Genomic DNA, 19,853 nt, shown 5'->3' with positions numbered 1-19,853 from the left:
AACATTTTAAACAGCACCCCCAGGAACATAAGAAAACCTAGATATTCAGAAAATCTATTCAGTGATTTTTCAGAAAGGAATTAACACCCCTGGAGCATTCAGAGAGAGCATTTTCTTAACTGATAGAGTAGCAGACAGTACAAAAAATACTTTAGCTAAGCATGTATTTGTCTGCTGAGAGTCATCATTTACAGGGAAGGAAAAAGTGTAAAAATAGAAACTGAAGTCTCAGTTGCACCAATATGTTAGAATCCAGAGGAATCTTAAATTTAGTAATCCTACTTTTTTGAGCTGTTTAGGTGACAAAGTGACAAGCTGCAGAGAGCAACTTCAACAAGCAGCTTGTAGTTCTCATTCCATGTGACTGGCAGGAGAAGTAGCAAGAAGCCTTTTACTTCTCTGACTCATTTAAAATCCAAATACTGTGGCAGGCTCTGCATACTGGGATGCACAGATGCAACTCCCACCCTTCTTGATTAGCAACTGAGAAAGGCTAGGGCACAGAGCAGAAGGCACCGCTTCCCCCAGCTCCTCACCAGACCCACTGCAGAGACGCAGCACGCTGTGAGGCTGGGGTATCTTCCCTGAGCAGCACACTGGAAGTCCTCTGCTATTCCTAAAGTATGGCAAAGGTAAAACATCGTGGCTGAACTAAATAAACCCAGACCTTACAATATTTAGAAACGTCATATCTATCCCATGGCACTTCACACAATATCTAAGACTTGTAAGCACTGGGATGTAAAAGGCGTAATATTTCAGTGCAGCCAAGATGTAAAGGCTTCCACAATTACACACCTTAGTCAATTCCATTCACCCGAGAAACTCCATGTGTTTTACAGAGACTAACTAACCTGGAAGATAGTCTTGCCATCAGTAAAATACAGGTCTATTTATAATCATTTTACAGATAGGCAGACTGATGCACAGAAAAGGATTTGCTCATGTCTGGTAGGAATTCAGATTTCTAGTCCTCTGTTTCAAAAGCTCATTGTAAACTTCCAAAAACTTAAGCTGGAGTAAATCACACCTGCTTTCTGATAACACCGATAGAGGATATGGATACAGAAACGTGTTCTCAAGAGGTAAACAGGGAATATGAACTTACAAAGCATCGATTGCTTCTGTGTTCTTTGTCCCTGCAGTAAGCCCAAGGACACATTTCCCTCCTTTCAGTGGGGAGGAAACTGTGCCAGTATTACATCAGCCTCATCAGAAGGTAAAACATGCCCAAGAAGCTTCTCAGGGAGCCTTCAACTTTCTGAAACTGTATAGCCCAGCTCACCTTGAAACAACTTATTTCACAGAGAAGCTCTGTTACTGACTCCAAATGGAGCCCTCGACCCCAGGCTGACCTGCTAGCGTGCCCCTGCCCAGCGCTGGCACAGGTCCCTTACCTATTTCTCCAGGAACACGCCTGCCCCTGAAGCGAAAGCATGCTGTGACATTGAGGCAGTTCACCGGCTGCAAGCCATCGTGGCACTGAGGAGCTGTGATATTGATGGAGGAGGGCAGGAAAATGGAGATGTCCATGGTAATGACAGGCCTGGATCTGGAGATCAACAGAGAAGTGGAACTGAGTGAGGGAAATTCTCAAAGGACAAAAGAGTAAATTTGGTAAATTGCACAATTTTAAGCAGACATGAAGAATAAGAGAGTGTATTTGAACTGTAAGATATATTAGCACTTGACCCAGCTGGCAAGGACTACCAATGACTGAATGAAAACCATAACGTCAGCTTGAAGTTCACTTCTCAGATACAGGCTGCAGCAGGCAGCTGGGGAAACTGATAATACATAATAAAAATCATCTCCAGCAAAAGTTGCATAAAGCCTTCCTGATGACTGAAGAGGATAACAAAATTAGCACAACGGCAACAAAGAACAACAAGCTGATGCAAGTGAGACTGTTTGCTAAGCAGCCTGGTTGGTCAGGAACAGGTAGGCAGAGACCTTAGGTTTCCAGAGGATGGTCTACAGTCAAATCTGTGACCTGAAAGTCAAGGAGGGAGCACAGGGGTAGGAGATGGATTCACCCATAATTTTTCTGACAGTATAAGAGGGGCAACAGATACCACATTCACGTTTTCTGGAGGAGGAAATGTTTGGCTAATTCCCTCCCAGCGAGTGGTAAGTGGCTGCTGAACTCTGTATCACTGCACTGTAAGCTTTCTACCCTTGCAACTCCAGCACTGGGTTATTGCTACGACTACTGTTGGTTGAAGAAGACCTCGGCCAGAATTGCAGAGCAAGCTGAGTGCCATTTGGGGCCCAGGTGGGTCTCCTCTCTCACACAACACAGAAGCCCTGCCAGCTTGGTTGGGAAAAGCAGCCCAGAAACCCAGCCTCTCCTGAGCCATTCCCAGTGCAGGACTTCAGCCTAAAAATTCACCGAGTGTTATTCTTTGTGGTTTCAATTCTGTACATGTTCAACATGAACATGTTCTTCCAAAACCAACCCCAGTAGTAAAAAATACGTGCAGCAACCAGCAGAATCACTTCTAAGGTAGTCCCAGCACCTGTGCAAGGCTAGACCATGCAAGTAAACTACTTCAGGACTCTCACTCCAGAAGTCACTTAATTTAGAGGCAGGAGAAAGGGGGGAGAAGGGAGTGGGGATTGTGGTTACACCTAATTCATATCAACTGGAACAAGACACATCAATCTCTGAAACAGCTGCTCAGACTCTTTACCACAGCCTGAAATAACAGTTCAAGTTTGCATTCTGAGATGGAGGAGGAAGATAAATGATAAACCTAGAAATAAATATAATGGGGGGGGGGGGGGGGGCAGAAAGGATGAAAAAGAGTGAGCTTCCTAGGATCATTTCACACCTTTGAAAAAAACTCTTTCCAAATGCTTGGGGAAACATAAAAGTATAAATGCTATAACTGATCTAGAAAAATATTTCTCCTAGAAAAAATTAAAATTCTCCAGCCATGATGCACTGTGTGATTTTTCCTTAACATTAGCTCACTTGGTTATTCACTGGGAAAAAAAAACAATGCATCTGTCAAATGGCCATACACACACGCGAGCAATACAACAACAAGATCCGCCCCAAGTCACTGCGGCTTCCACCAAAGCCTTTAATATCACTTGGCAAAACATTTGTTGGTTTTGGCCAAAGGACTTCACAAAGGCTTCTGGAGGGGTGAGGGGGAAAAAAAGAAAGAGCTGATTTCTTTATCATAATCTGAATCTAAACAGCAAGAGGGACACGCTGTAAATTGGCAGGAGCAGCAATGAATTGGGCTGCCCACAAAGTCAGTTGGTAATGTGCTAATTTCCTCCGAAACACACAAGCATGACTGAACGTGTGGACAGAGGTCACCACGCTGTTGCGATGCATGTTCTTTTAAACATCACAGCAAGCCTTCCAGATTGCCTTCCCCCCACTGCAAGTAACAACGCAGCAGAAAAATGCAGTTTTCTTTCTAGCAGTTTCGAAGATGTGGGGCTGCAAGATCCCATCTGGGGCCCAGCACACCTTTTCACAGAAGCAATCAGCTTCCTCTGCGTGCATGTTGAAGGAACAGAAAACTCTTCAGAAGGATTGACCACCTGCCACGCTAATCATCAGGAGCATTTCTTTCCCCTCTCCTTTTTCTTTTTGGTTTTGTTTAACTGATTCAAATGGAAACAGAGCCAGGTTTTTCCTGCCTTGAACAGGAAGCAGGCTGGCATCTCCGTTCTGCAGCTCCAGCATTTGTCTTGCCAGTCTCACCACATCCCTGCATCTTCCATTAAGATGCAGGAGTCTCTAGTGACTTCTACTTCTAATGACATCTAGGTATTGACAGGAGTTTTCTATTAAATATTAACAAGTGTAACAACGGAGCTACTGGCAAAATTCAAGCTTCCCGTTCTCTTCCCCAGGTCTGTGCATCTAAAGCCCCACTCCTCCTCTAACTCTCCACCTGCATAATTTGGTGAACCAAGCTGTCACACCTCTCTCCATCAGATGAAACAAGCAATTGCACTTAACTCTTAACTACACTTGAAACAGCAGCCCAAATCCTGCGTGCATTGAAAATGTCTCCTTATTTCATTTCCCTGAAGACTCCTATTTCATTCTGCGTCCCATTATAACTTGCAAAATTAGATCCTGGCAACCGTACACAGCTGGCTTTTTGCTCAACTGCATTCCCTCAAATCATAATTTATTTATTTTATGCAAATGTAAGAATAATAGAAAAGCAACCTTTCTAAAGAGGCCCTGAGATGCAACACATTTCCTTCTGTTTTCTTCATAGCCTTAGGAGTCCTACTTATTGTCATCCCTCGCTATGCTGCTTAAATTAGATAGTGCATTCTTTGACACCATTCATGTCTAAGGTTCTGCTTAAAAAGTAATCCAGCTTGCTTCTTCTGACCACAATAAACTAGGGAGAAAATTGGAGTGGTGGAGGACTTAGACCACACAGGATATAAACAGAAAACAGACAAAAAGAAAACAGCGGATGAAAAAGACATTCATCTCACCTCAGAAGTACCACATTGTCTGACAAGAAGGCTCCAACAGTCATATCTGAAATTTTTGTAACATTGAGACAGTTACAAAGGAGGCACAGACTTCAGTTCTCTCAAGTCAGTTGTTAAATTACAGAGCATATATCTAAAAAAAGCATTCTTCTGACTTAAATCAGCCAGTTGGTCCCTTCAAATATCATTATGTCATAAGTATTGTAACTGGAGGATTAAGTCTGTGATGTTACTTTACTTCTACTTCATTGTTTGATTTTTATTATTACTATTATATTATTTTTTTTTTTTTTTTTAGACTGTCATCATGACTGAGCAGCTTCCAAGAAACTTACAACCTTGGCCAGATACTGAAATCCTCTGCTTTAATATCTCAAGCCTTCGTCACAACTGCCGAAACACCCGAATTAAGCAATCGGCTCAGATTCTTATCAGGAGCTTCAAATAACAGAGGGGAAAGGGAAGAAACCGCTCAGCTTCATCAGCCTCCTGTGATGGCAGGAACCTGGAAATTACCAGCTCCGCTGTTTTCTGAGCCTGCTGCTGCGTTTCCCCGGTGCTCTCAGTGCCAAGTAGCGGACATACCTGGGTAACCATTGCCATCCATATCGACTCCCCCTGATAGGGACTGGCCGAACATCCGCAGCATCGGGTTTACTGTTTGCCCCGACAGCTTCTGCAGCAGAAAACACAAAGGGAAATCAGTCAGTAACACAAAGAATCCTCTAAAAAACCAAAAAACAACAAACCCAAAAAACCCTTCAAGTCTGATTTTCACAGTCACCGGGGCTCTTTTCTAGGGGCTGGAAGTGCCACACATCTGCAGGCTTGCACTTCACCCACGCGGCCCTGAGCAGGAAGGCTGCTGACTGCAGGAAGCCCTTCTGCTCTGGGCTAGGAAGAGGCCAGTGTTGACTTGGATTAAAAAACACACCTGCATTACAACCCTCATGCAGACCCAAGCAAAATAAAGAACACATCAAACAGATTTCTTGGGGCGGAGGGAGGAAATTTAACTGCACCCTAGAGAATTTTTTTTTTTTTTTTGCATTACCTTCATTTCTGTACACAAAAGTTTTAAGCGGCATCTTAACAAAATTAATGATCAATTGAAACAGAAAATCCTGGACAACCATTTCTTTTCACAAAGTTTGCCAGCATACTCAAAGTCAAAATGATTAATTTTCATCCCACTCGGAAATTCTGGTTTCCATCAGCTATTATGCAGTATTTTGTGTCAGTTTGGAAGCTGTATCTCATTTCTGCCTCCCCAATGCAAAGATTAATTAGCTTCTAACATAGTTTTTTCTTTTTTAATTAGTAACACAAAAGCTTTCTCTAAACGTTTTGAATTGTAAATGCCTTTGTCTGAAGTAAATTAATATATCAAAACTCCCTTTTTTCTAAGAAGGCAATCAGATGTCTCCCAGCTCTCATTCATTATGCTGGGCCACCAATGCAAGACCTGAACTCAAACCAACATCTAACTGCAGAAGTTACAGACACACAAAACCTATCCCACAAAGTCATTTTGAGGCTGTTGGCGGTGCTTCACAGGTTGTGACATACAACAAGCTCTTCCTGGCCCTCCCATAAAAGGACATAATATTGGACAAAAGGTCAGACAGGAAATTCATGGAAAAAAAGACAAGTTGAGGGGAAGAAAGATATCCTGCAGTCCTGACAGCCAGTTTAACGGGATAACAGTGCTCCGCTGCATACAGATCTCCTTTTCCTACTCGTGGGCAGATAAGATTAAGGCAACTGGAAGTAACTTCCTCCCCACATTACATATGCATCACATTTTTGGGGGGTCCCGGTTAGGGTGGTAAATCCCTCCTGCAAACATCCCAGTGGACATCTGCAGGCTATTACAGCCCAGAGGCAAGAGGTATAATGCTGCTCTGCTTTTAAGTGCCATGAATGAAAACAGCAGGCCACAAAGCCAATTAAGCTGCTTCTGCTCATGGCCACCACTAAAGCTGCTGAAGGGACATGAGGGAACAACATTGATCAGCAATTTAAATGAAGAAAAGAGGGAGGGGGGGAGCTAACGAAATGAAAAGGGTGAAAACATATACCCTGCAGGCCCCCCCTCCACCTCTCTCAGTTTATTGAAAAAAGGAAATCCAGGGTGTTAAGATGGCTCAGGGGTATAGTAATAAGATACAAAAAGTCTTTCACCTCTGGGTTCAAATCCAGGGCAGGTAGGTAAAGAGCTGAAGTTGTTACACTGCTTTTTTTGGTTGAACATAGGAGATGAACCCGTGGTGTGTCTGGTGCCCTGCAGCAGGCACTGGGAAACAGCACAGAGACACTGCCCATAAGTGGTGCCCCCTTGGCTGCCTCAGGACACCAGACAATGACAGGAACAGTATTGAGAGTCAGTGATCACGGTACCCTGCCACCCTCTTGAGCTGGGCTTTGTCCCACTGACCAAGCGGAGAGGCATGCGCCATGTCTGCTGGCCTTGCTCCAGTGGGAAAGGAGAGATCGTAAAGCAGGATGTTTCATTTCCCACCCTGCTGATCTGGCCTCCTTCAAAAGTGGAAAATTTTCTCATGAACGACCAAAAAAAAAACCCCTGATCCTTTTCAGCAAGAGCTGGAAAGCTCTAGCCTTTTCAACAGACAGAGAAGAACCTCCCAACCAGTGGGTCTCAGCAAGAAATGGGCAGAATCCTCCACATGCCACACATTAGTGCATTTTAGAAGTATCCATAAAGAGACATTTAACTTCCTTTTTTCTAAAAAGCAGCACATGGCATATACATGGTAAAAGGAAGGACTAAACTTCTATGGTCTGTCAGAAGAGTCTCCAATACAACCACGAAGCTCTTTAATTCTGCTTAAACTGATTTACTGTGAGGATCCCACCCAGCAACAAAACAAAACAACCAGAACTTCAAACACACAGAGGGAGGGAAGATTCAGGCTCTCTGAAAAAAGAAATGTGCTAGACAGAGACTAGGGGACACATGTTGGACAGCATGAGCAGAAATTTATCTTCTCTACTGCCTGGCTACAGTAACTAAATTGCACTGTGTCCTATCTGCACAAGATGCTGTAGCATATACCAGCTGAGATTTTACTTCACAATAATGGTCAGGGGAATAGCACCCAAGAACGGCCTTGTGATATAATGTCACATTGCAAGAAAAGGGCCAACAAGATGGGTAAAGAGGCTTCTGCAGGGCACAAAAGAAAACTCAGTACCTCTTCCTTGTCACTAAGCCTGCTTCTGCAGGAAGAAAGTGCAACTCCAGGGTTTTCATTTCTCCTCTGCAGCAGTACTATCTCTAAGAACTGACATGCAAATACCAAGACATCGTTTGCCTCAAGAAGGAAGCTACAGCTGATAACTGTAACAAAAGACAGTGAAAAATATCTCCTAACTAACATAATTTTACCCTACAGCATAGATCCGGACAAACTTTGGGAGAAGCAATCTTCAAACCAGGACTGAGAAAAGGATGTAGAGCTACGACGAGGCTACCTATAATGGGACCCCTAAGTATGGTTTATATCTACAGGCCCTGGGAAAGTGACTTCAGGCAGGTATCGTAAACAACGGTGTCACATACCATTGAGTACTGTGGTACAATACCATTGGCATCCCCATGGTAAATGTACACTGCTCCTATGTAGTTATCCTCCTTAGGCGCTCCAATGGCAACATCTGTAAAATGGTACAGATTATAAACATTTCACAATCCATCCCATTAATCCAACTTTTTCTCAGTTTTAGAAGCCAGCTATCCATAAGAAAATAGTTCCCCATGACGAAGATGATCAGCAGCTCATGGGAATCTGGCTAGAAGGAACTTGTTTGATTTAATGAAGAGCTCATGTTAAGATAAACTTTAAAAAATACACAAATGTATATGAATTTGTACATGCATGTGGCTATGTTGCGCCTAATTCAAAACATGTGCTTGTTATGAAAATGTGTGTTTATTAACCAGCAACTATGCTCAAAAAGTTAATTTAGAATCCTCTCACATCAAAATCTCCAACCCGGGGAATATCCTTTGTGAACCAAGACATCATCAGCAAAACATGTATTGTAGCATTACGTTAAGTTTGCTTGAAAATCCAAGGCTCCAAATTGAGGCTGGGTATATTAAATGGATAGACAGGAAGAAAAAAAGGCTGCTGAGGGTGCACTTTCAAATTATATTTGATCCCATTTAACTGCAAACTCCTACAGAAAGAGTGATGCCACCTCCCATTTTTCTCTCCTAGTTCGATCTAGTGACTACACAGGTCCTAAAATTAAACTCCTCCCGACGGCTTCATACCCACGGACTGATCCAACTCACTCTGCAGTCTCTCCAACACCACAACTGACCCACAAAAGCAGCATCAAGAACACACAAACGCATGTCCAAGTGCAAATGAAGAGCATGCCATCTGTGAGGGCAACCTGCAATGAGGTTGGGTTAGCTTAATGGGATAGTGCGCCCTGAGTGGCCTGGAAGAAATAAATTCAGGCACACACACCGGCCTTTGTTTGGAAGTCCTTGATCTGCACTGCCAGAAATCAGGGCAGAAAAGGTGCCAGCATCAACACTTTGCTCTCACCTATTGCTATCACAGCATGGGGCCTCACACCAAGTGGCCTGCGAAAGGAGCAGGGGTAGAATAAAGCAAAGGAGATAAATTAACAGAGTACATGCTATCAGGAGTGAGAAGCTACTTCTTAATTACACTTCATGATAAGAAACGTGATTATGTCAACAAAACTGGAAAGGCTTGAAGACATAAGGAAATGGGGAAGAAGAAAAAAGTCAGACGTAGGTTCCTGTTTTGTTCAGGGCATGGGTATCTAAAGCCTTTTATAAACTGTACAAGGAAGAAGAATATGCAACAGCAAGGAAAGCAAAGCAATGTTAATGAGAGTGGGGTGCGAGCTGCACGGACATGGACTAAACCCACATCAAGGACAATCAGCTACAAAAGGCTTTAGCAGACAAATCCTACCCCAGCACATTTATCCTTAGCGTGAGCCCAGGTGCTGGTTGGGTCCTGAGGAGGAATGGATGCCACACAGCACCCAGCCATGCAGAGAGACCGACCGTGCCACCAGCCCCGCTCGCATTTCCAGAGAAATGGCCCAGGAGGAAATCACACCGACCTGGGAAGCCATCGTCATCAATGTCGCCAAGATCAGCCATGCTCTCCCCAAAGTGCGCGTTGTAGGCGCTGTCACCGTCCAGGACGAGCTGCTCTTCCAGCACTCCCTAGCAAGTACGAAGTAAAACAGGGTCAGGGAAGTGGTGAGAAGCCTGGATGAGGTGAGCCCTGCCCGCAGGAGCTGCCCGTGTGCTGCAGGAAGCACCTGGGACAAGGCTGGAGTCTTTTAGTTTTAAGAGGGGGAAAAAAAGAAGTGCATGAGTTATATAACTCAAATGCTAAATTAACTAAATGATAACTCAGTGATGTAACTAACGCACTCACAGGGCTTGGTGACCTCATGAAGGTTTCCAAACGCCCAGAGCTTGTTCTGCTGACAGATTACATCCGAGGAGTGAAATCCTCAGCCCAAGCCTATTCAGCTAAACCCCAGCGAGTTAAGGAGAATTTTCCCCTAAGCAAAGAACATTTGGGAAATTGGATTTGAAAACTTTTTAAGTATTGGATAGAAGGATTAAGGCAAAGTCCCCAAAAAGCCTCCTGAAATGAAGAATAAGGAAAGGGACTTAATGCAATAAAGAGACAGAGGAAAGTTCAGAATAAAGTAGCTTTGTACTCCTATGCCATGAGAAGCCTTATATGGATCTGGTATTTCTTGCCCACCCACTTTCTGGTCAGATACATAAGCTTTAGCTTCTTGCAGTCTTCCCTCAAGGGGAAAGGAACATTTCCACAAGAAAACAAAATTTAGTTACGCAATCCAACTCTGTACCCACCTCAAGGGTTGTTTTGTTTTGGTTTTGCTTCCTTTGTGAATGAGAGTAAACTGCCCTCTGGAACATGTAATAAAATCTTTTTCTTGGCTGTGGGATGTTGCTGACTTCAAGAAAATCCCACATAATGAAATTGAAACACAACAGAGAGGAGACAGGCAGGCCTGTATGTGCGACTCATTTCTCTGCAGTCCTCACAAGAAAGGGCAAAACACAATCCTACTAAATGTAGCATCACTATGCATGCTTGTGTTATAATGCAGTTTTCTCTGATCCGCTGCAACCACCTCTTAAGCAATGGTGCTTGCAGAATGAAACAGAGTTTAAAATGTCTAAACCCCAAAATAAACCCCACAATCCTGCAAGTCATTGTTCCTGCAAGTAATTATTGCTGCAGGAGTGTAAGAAACTCCTACTAGTTTCCTGATTGTTTTATAAAACATAAAAACTAACTCATGCATGCTCTCACTGTGAGCAGGAAATGTTGGCTATTATCTGCTTGGCATTCTGGGCCCTATCCTGAGGACCCAGCAGCAACACTGCAATATAAGAAGTGGGACAGCCTGTGGATCAAATTGAAAAAGTAAGGCTCATTTAAAGGAGTGATAATAGAAAACAAAATTACACCAAAAGCAATTCTGAAGTCTCCCAAATGCTGCCTATAGGACTTGTAGTGAATGTTAAGCCTAGCACAAACAAACTCTATACATTAAAGTTCACAAAATACTGATGAAGCAAACCAATTTCATTTTAGTCCATAACAACTCCTCCTTAGAGACAGCAGGTTTGGGACTTGAATATTAAATATTTAATAATACCTAAACAGCCATTGTTTTCCTATAAATACTACATAAAAATGATCTTCTTTTGCTGATGCAACAAAGTTCAGACTTTTCCAAGACTGTTGCTGGGTCATGTGAAATCCAACAGTACCAGCTGATAAGAACTTCCCCTGAAGTCTATATATGGGACATAACGTAAAGACAACAAGAATTCATTCTCTGGTTTCTCTTCACAAGGTCTCCTAAATCCCCAGCCATCTGTGTTCTAATTTGTAGGTCCTAGTGACCACCCAAAACACAAAGAAAACTCTGTCAAAGCTGCTGACTCTTATTTGGTTTTGGCATTAAATTCATGTAAAGCCACAAATACCACCAAGTTTCAACATAAAACCAGAAACTTTCCCAGACCTCCTCGAAAGATTCACAGCTCTGTGATGAATGTGGGCTGGTGTCTGGGAAACCATGATACCAGATGAGTTTTCCATGACTTCATGCTCTGCTAGAGACATCCAGAGCCCCACTATTTGAGACATCAAGTTTCATCCATGTAGTGCTGGAAGGACATTAGTGTTACCCTGCCCAAACCCACACCCTCGTCCCTTACCAAGTCACCTCCTGTACATACTCACGTTTCCTCTGTTGATATAGACTGTGACTTGACCCTCATCTCTGATCTCAGAAAACATAGGTGCTCCGACCAGCAGGTCTGACAACCCGTCAGAGTTCAGATCAACTGCACATAAGGAGGAGCCAAAGTAAGAGCCCATCTGTAACCAAGTCGAGTCACAACAAAGCATTCAGTATCTGCCCACACACAGGAGGAAGTCATTTAGGCGTTTGTTGTTTTTTTTTTTTTTTAATTTCAAATGGCGACTTGATGCTTTATCACTCACAAGCACTCCTACAGAGAGAGCTTAGGGGATAATTCTGGCAGGAATTAAACACTTTACTGTAACAGTGCATCAGCTTGGATGTTTTACCAACAGAATAAAATTTATATCCCGGGACACGCTTAAGTGAGGCACTTAAAGAGCTTTTTTAGACTAGCTTTCACTTGTCAAATGCTTAAACCCAGAAAGGCGTGAAATAAGTTTCCCAAACCAAGACCTGGCTAGTGATTATTCACGCCCAGTGCCAGACTTCCTAAAGAGACGTGAGGTTGGGTACCACATATCTTCTGGGGATACCTTAAAAAATAAAGAAAAAAGAAAAATAGGCAAGGGGTAGGGTAACCATGAAAAGAGGCATCTAAAATTACTTCTTGATTGTGGACTATCTTCCCCAGCTCTATTTGTATCTATCTGTATCAATCACCTTCAAAGAGCAGTCCTGGTTGTGGGTTTTGATCATAGCCTTTCCTCTCGTCTACTGGCAGGTGAGTTGACACCGAAAAAAGACTTTCAATAAAAGCTTTTCAGTTGATACACAGAAAACCTAAGCCACTCTCAATCTCCAGTTAATACTGCTTGATAAAACTCAATTGCTTAACTTTAAGAAATATATTAATTTCATTACATAATTTTTGATAAGAGTTAACATTAAATGCTAATCAGCACTCACATTATGAATTTCAAAACCCATTTAAACACAAAAAGGAAACCGAAAGCAAGAATGCTATTCCACCCTTATTTCATCCGCTTCTGCTAAGGTACCACAAGGCTTACTCTTTGAGACCAACTACAAACCATAGGCTCAAAATTAAAAGCAACTTCCAAAGGAAAAATTAAAAGATACCATTTCTTATTTGAAATTGAGAGCTGTTTACATAGTAGGAAAAATTGAGGCTACAGAAATAATTATTTAGGTTAAAAAGAATGAATCACATTTCTTGCATGCTTTTGCATTCCTCATTGAGGATTTCTGACCCACAGCCTTCCATGCCTCTTACATTTAGATGCACGAGCCTGAGCTACTGGGCAGGGTAGGAGATGGGCAGCAGCAATTCTATTCTCTGCAGTCCATAAGATTTAAAAGTTGCTAAATATATATAGTGGGGTGAGTTAAGGATAGAGTTTCAGTTTGTAATTCAGATTTTTGTGTTTGTGTGGGTTTAAGGTCAGACCTCAAACATCATTTGATTCCAGTTATTTTGTAGCTTAAGTTCCCTTGTGGATTTTTTATTTGTTTATTTTTTTTAATCCACTAAGGTTTTAAAACAAATTTCTCATGGGTAAGGAGCGAAAGTTATGAAAAGCATTTCACTATGTATTCAGGCAGTTTTCAGGGAAAGGCTCTTATTTACTTAACTGCCACATGGTACGTCTGTAGCGTGGGTGAGTTCACAGTGCTGTGAGAACCTGAAGATTGTGCACTTAATATTTGTCACAAGGCACTGCACTTTCTTTTTTCTTGTCTGCATTTGATTTCTTAGTTCAGCCTCCAGCAATAAAAAAGGGAAGGAAGAAACTAGCCTGCTTTTAACATCTGTCTAAGAAGAATGTCAGAGCAATGAACTTTCACACCACTGGGAAGGACGCAGCATTTTGTGAGAGCTCATTTCCAGGCAGTGCTTACTGCTGAGCATGTCTGGTTATATTTCAATCACAAAACAAAGAAAGGGGGATTTAGCACAGCCTTCTCTTTAAAATAAAATTCTCATTTGGATTTTAGAGCATTTGTAGAAGACAGATGTTAATGGGGAAGGAGGAGATGACAGCCCAGAAGTACCTGAAGGATGCAAATACTTCATTAGTTAAGTTACATATAAGAATAACACAATTAAATTGAAAAACTAAAGTTTTTGGCTGAGACCTGGAAACTTCCCGATAGCTCTGTTTATGAGGCTGAGGAGTAGTTCTCCAGGAGCACATCCTTAGGGATATTTAAAAGTCAACAAGGAAAGAAATGAACAGGAAGCAATCAAACACGGGAGATGCCCTGGATGAACTGGGAGGTCTTTTCCTTTCAAGATGTCTGCACTTCTGCTAGTGCACTCCTGCTAGTGCACTTCTGTTAGTGCCTCTCCCCTGGAGAGGCCCTAAAATACAAGTCACACCATCCACCCACACACCCTTGCAGTTTTCCCCTATTCCAGGCGTGTTTTTAAAGACTGCAACTGTGTTTTTTCGGGAAAAAATAACAAAACATGCTAACACTCCCAACTTGATGATATAGCCAAACACTTTAGATCCTTCTGAGGGTGGCAAGTCTTCCTAAAGCCAGAAGTCACCTTTTTCTTCTGCATTTCCTCTCCTTGCAGAAGAACACAGGCAACCCCAGGTAAGGAGCATTGGTTCCTCACTGCATTATTCCCAAATAAGACATCTTTTTGTTGTTACCTATAGTTAGACATACTGTCCACTTTGTTTCCCCTGCAACACATCTCCAGCAATCCTCCAGTGAAGAACACAAACTTTTCCCCACTCAAACACAACACTGGACAGGGGGAGCTGGATCTCACTAGTATTCACTAAATTTCAAGGCGGGGGTGGAGGGGGGAGGAGCATGGTTCAGTTCTAAGACATCAGACCCAGAGCAAAATGCAGGACTGATTCATGGTGGGAAGCGGGAAATCATCGTATCCTGAGGCAATGAAGCTGCTCCTCCACAAAACAGCGTAACTCTAATACCCCCTCTGTCACAGCAGGACACAGAAAAACAGGCTGGGGCTTTGTGTACTAAACTAAGCTCCAGGCCACCCACATCTCCCAGTAACATCTACTAAGAAGAAATCTCTGCATCTAGGCTCACCTGGAGACCCACATCCCATGTCTCAGAAGGCACTGCTACAGTTGCATAAAGCTAAAGAGAACCACTAGTAAAATTTTCAGCACGATCTTTAATTTCAGTCACATGGACATTGAGCAGATGTTGCAGTCATGACTGCTACAGAAGAAAGGGTATAGAGCTAGTCTGTACCATAGCTTTAGCTCTTCTGGGAGGATAAGGAGAGACAGAATTTGCTTCACAACTCATGAAGCAGCGGAATGTAAATGATGCTCTGAGATGATCCTCCCTCTATTTCCCCCTTCTCTACCCTGCAAAAGAAAACACACATACATAAAAGCTCACCTTTTTTCCTGAAGCCTGAAAAATCTTTATTAGAGAGCCTGATCGTCTGTCTGTTCTGAAAATATAAACCTGAAAAGCAAAAAAAGAAAAAAGTTAACCAATACTAACTATGAAGTACATAATGTTACAGCATTGGTGCTTTCTAAATAATATCTAAATCATGATCATGGCCATGGCTATCACCAAGATCCAATTTCATGACCACTTTATTGCTCAGTCTTCTTTTAAAAGACAAACATAGAGTTCCGCATTTTCCTGATGAATCACAGGCCTCTTATCATGAGAAATGCTTGAATAGTATCTTGTCGCCTACATTTTTGGTTCACATGTGTGTATGTGCACATGTCAATATTTAAAAGCATCTAGTAAAGGAACTTTGCAACTCTCAAACAAGTGGCATCTGGAGACTGCCTGGAAACAAGCAGAGCAAAAGGCTGAGAAGGCATAACCCCACTCCCCTTCCCTTTACAGAATCACAGAATTGTCTAGGTTGGAAAAGACCCTGAAGATCATCCAGTCCAACCATCAACCCCACATTAACAGTTCCCAACTACACCATATCCCTCAGCGCTAAGTCGACCCTACTCTTAAATACCTCCAGGGATGGGGACTCCACCACCTCTCTGGGCAGCCCATTCAAACGCCTAACAACCCATAATAAACTCTTATCCAGCCTTCCCTTCTCAAGGACACGTGCCTGCACGTACTGCACTGCAAACTTCACAATGCTTTAGCAAAGGTCAGAGTAGAGATCCCAATCGGACCACCCAAGGCATCTACACTGCTTCTGTCTGAAACAATCTGTAAATCAGAAAACTATTCAAACACGGTCCACTCATTGCTCTTTTCCACAGGAGAAACTGTTTAACCAGAAACTCTTGGGGAAAAAGGTATTGATACAAATTCAATAACAGATCTTGTGTCAAAATTAAAGACCTAAAATGTATGGCTTGTAGAAAGGGACTCCCTTTGGCAAAAAGGCTGGCTCGGTCAGCCTTGGAGACTCCTCCAGCGTTTGAGAGGCTCCCTCCTAGCAGGTGCTCAGGCAGTTTGCAGGACAGAGGATCCCTTACTTCCAAGGCCACGTGGCGGAGCCAAGCACTTGACATAGTTGAATATGTGGCGAGTTATTAATAGGTGGCGAGACAGAGTTCAAAGCTGTTTCCAGCCAAGAACACAGCACAGATTTACTGCGGACAATTGCTCTAGATATAAAGGACTCCCTAGGTTTTGCAGTCGAATGTTTAGCAGCAAGAGCACGTTGCCAGGTGTCACAACTCCAAACCCAGTCTTAACTAATGACACTCTCAGTGACTTTGGAGAAATGACTCAGTTTCATTAAGTGTCTTGGATTTACCTTCAGTGAAAAGGGTGTGACAATGTTAATCACTTTCTATCAGGGAAGTGGAAAGGATTAGCTTATTGGAGAGTGTGGAAAGCAGGACAGGACTGCTCAGTGTAATGTCCTGTACTCAACACCTCTTACGGCCCCTTTGCCACGTGTTCCTGCTACCCACATTCCGTGCCAAGAGAGAATAACAGGAGCTTTTGCAACTAGAGCAGCAGTCTTTAAACTACAGGGCCAGCTGCTTTCTCATGGATCTTATGTTAGCAGCTGGTTTTTCCCCCCTCCTTGTACAGAAGTTGTATCTGTTCCACAGAGAAAACAGGTTGGAAGGAAGGTGCATTGCAGCGGCTGTAACAGCACCTGAGACAAATAAATTATGTCTTTCCCATGCACGTGTCCTCTCAGTAGCAACCGCACTGCTACTATATTCCGTATGTCCTAGTCACGCCAGATCAGGTGTATGTACCGTGTTCATCCTCTGTTTTTATACCATTTTCCCCACTTGCGCTGCTACCCTCTGGGACACGGCTACTGCCAAAAATAATCTGCCTAAACCAAAGGCCATCGTTCCTCATAGTGGAGACCTCTCACTCCTTATCGTTATGACTCAGCTACAACTGATGTCCCTATAGAGCAGGAGAGCCAGGGGGAGAAAGATGGAAGGGGGCTGCAGGACATCCTTGTTCAAGCACATGGTGGCAGCAGGTCTTGAAAGGATTGAATTTTGAAGAAAGTGGGACAAAAACACATCCTTTACATCCCTTCCCTCCCTCTCCCCACTCCCACTCTCTACCTTTGTTTCAGAAGTGTGTAAGAGTCAACTGGCTCCCCCGATAGCAGCTGGCTACTTGGCACAGACACGGCAGGCACAGCTAACTCACCAGCCATTTCCATCTAGCCATTCACTTGCTTACATCTTTGGGACATCAAACTTAGGTATGCCTATTTTTTTTTCCTTCTCAAGAGATTATCACCAAGATTTCTAAGTACAGCTGGCAGAAACCCAGAGTCTAATCCACTAAACATGAAGGTATTATGAAGTTTTAAGAGGGATATCAAATCACCTAGTAAATGGCTTTTCATGCTATTAGGGGTGGTACTGAAACATAAATGCTGAAACAGTCAAATGTATGAAGAAAACAATCAGAAGACAAACTCTCTTTATCAATATTTTAATTTCCAGGCAAGGTTTAAGTGATACCTGTATGTTACAAATCCTAAACAAAAGCAGTGTGAAAGAAATGTTGCCTGTGTCTCATTAAAATAACTACTGTAAGGATTGGGTGAGAGAGAGAGGAAAGAGAGGGATGAGGGATGTGAGGCACCAGGAGGGACAGGTAAAGAAAACTGATGACTTCATCAAACTACCTCACCTCTCCCCTGCTCAGTGCTCCAAAACTACCCCGTAGACAAAAACCTCTTGGCTTCTCAAACATGTGGGAACTGCATCAGTATTACTTTTTTTGCCCTGTTGCATCCGACCACATTATTGTTTGACAAAAAGCCGCACCTTTCCGATGCCTCCATCCTGGGGAGCTCCTCCTACAACGTCCGTGGTAGTTGGCTGAGAGAAATGACCTGCTGTCACCGCATATCCTGAGCGGGAGATGGGGTGGAGTGGGAGAGGAGAGAGGAAATAAATAAATAAATAAATAATCATGAAAAGGAAGAGCCTGAGAAACAGGTCAGCCAGCTGGATCACACTCGTCAGGTTTCACTGCTCCTCCCGGGCTGCACATTGTTTGCATCCAACAGTCATTCTGCTCAGGATGTGCCAATATTCCACTCAAAAGCTCACTGCAGTGGGAAGCCACAGTACGCCCTCCAGTACTCTTCCAAAAGCTGAGAGAAAAAAGGTGTGTGTGGAGGTGGGTGAGGGACACACAAAGCAGGTACTTGGTAAGCACGAGTGCAGAAAGGGAAGCGGTAAAACAGGAACAGGCACACACAGACAAAGAAACTACATCACTGCAAAGAAAGTATCACGTCAAAAAGCAACAGTCCCACATTGACCAGACAGCAGTGTCCTCCTTTGGCTAAAATCACTGCCCAGGAAGGCTTGGAAAATTACGTGCCTTTTTGGTTGGGGGATGGGGTGGGGGGAGAGCAGAGGACAGTAGGCAAAGAGGTCAAAGAAGTTAATGGCTTAAAAAGATTTTTGTTTAGGCAAGAAGAAAAATGGGAAGATAGATCAAAGAAAGAAGGAGTGTATTTGAAAGAAGGAGATCAAAGATTCAGTCTTATTTGATATATTAAAATGATATATAATAACGAAAGAAGAGTAGAGTGCTTTCCTTCTAAGGCTGTCTTGTATTTGCCTTGCTCTTCTGCTGTAAATTATGAGGCTCTCGTCTACATGGTAAACACTATAATTCAGGTCTATCAGTGACAAAATCTATTTATGTCCTTAAATATGTATATATACACTCCTCGATTAGCTATCATCAAGCAGCATATTCCAAGTGGTATTTTTTTAAAGACTAAAGGTTAAGGGGAAAAAGAGAGGTCAGTGTGAGTCTTTAGTCAAACAGTATCAAACTACTGACTGAAATGCCTTCTAGGTCTCAACAGTCTTAGGCACTGGAAATTAGGTGGAAGCCTTTAAGTATTTTGGGGACATTAACTGGTTTTAGAGCAAGTAAAATCAACTGAGTTAAAGATGTACCCAAACCTATAGCCAATCCTTTCACAACCTCCTTCTGTTCCCAATGACTCACTTACATGGTGCTATTTTTGTTGAAACAAATTTGTGTCTGCAATATACATTCTGTAACTATGTGTTGTACCCATTTTAAAGGCAGGTGTAAGTAGACATGCAGCCTAACCAATGACAAATAATTTGTCCGTCACAAGGCAAAAGCAGGAATGTAGGAGGCCCACTACCATCCAACCTGCTTTTCAGTTGAAATGCATTTTCTATATTAGTCAAAAAAATTATAACAAAGTTTTTTTTAAACAAGCAAACAAAAATTGAATATTCTGGCTACTTCTTTGCTTATATTTCTTTCCACATAGGTAACCTTTTAATTCAGATATTATTCCTTTCACACTTCTCATAAAAACACTCTACACCACCAAAAAAAACCCAGAATCAACTTTACAGCATTAAAGCCTTGAAATATGTTCTTGGACCGATCCATTCTCACAGTGAGCACCAGACAGCTGCTTACCAAGGTATGTGTATCGCCTGGCTATCACAGCATCATCGTTGAGCTTGTAATATGTGTTGTCAGTAAGATTCAGTACTTTGACAGTTCCTGTCCAATAATAAGATCCTGGTGCCCCCATGATGACCAGCTCCTACAACAGGAAAAACAGA

The 19,853-nt window shown here is 42.7% G+C and overlaps 1 protein-coding gene across 2 annotated transcripts in view; it reads right to left on the bottom strand.

Moving 5' to 3' along the window:
- The window catches only part of ITGA9 (integrin subunit alpha 9), a 228,970-nt gene that overhangs the window by 182,424 nt on the left and 26,693 nt on the right, over positions 1-19,853 (bottom strand). For both annotated transcript variants that reach the window (XM_074843942.1, XM_074843951.1), the window contains exons 6-14: positions 19,705-19,834; positions 18,045-18,130; positions 15,187-15,255; positions 11,805-11,942; positions 9,622-9,727; positions 8,069-8,163; positions 5,071-5,161; positions 4,486-4,531; positions 1,398-1,552 (exon numbers count right to left, since the gene is read on the bottom strand). In XM_074843942.1, the coding sequence (XP_074700043.1) occupies positions 1,398-1,552; positions 4,486-4,531; positions 5,071-5,161; positions 8,069-8,163; positions 9,622-9,727; positions 11,805-11,942; positions 15,187-15,255; positions 18,045-18,130; positions 19,705-19,834 (916 nt within the window). The remainder of the gene's footprint in view (positions 1-1,397; positions 1,553-4,485; positions 4,532-5,070; positions 5,162-8,068; positions 8,164-9,621; positions 9,728-11,804; positions 11,943-15,186; positions 15,256-18,044; positions 18,131-19,704; positions 19,835-19,853) is intronic.

The sequence above is a fragment of the Strix aluco genome, chromosome 1 (genome assembly GCF_031877795.1).
Source record: "Strix aluco isolate bStrAlu1 chromosome 1, bStrAlu1.hap1, whole genome shotgun sequence".
In the NCBI taxonomy this organism is placed as follows: Eukaryota; Metazoa; Chordata; class Aves; order Strigiformes; family Strigidae; genus Strix; species Strix aluco.
This window is presented reverse-complemented; position numbering and strand designations above follow the sequence as displayed.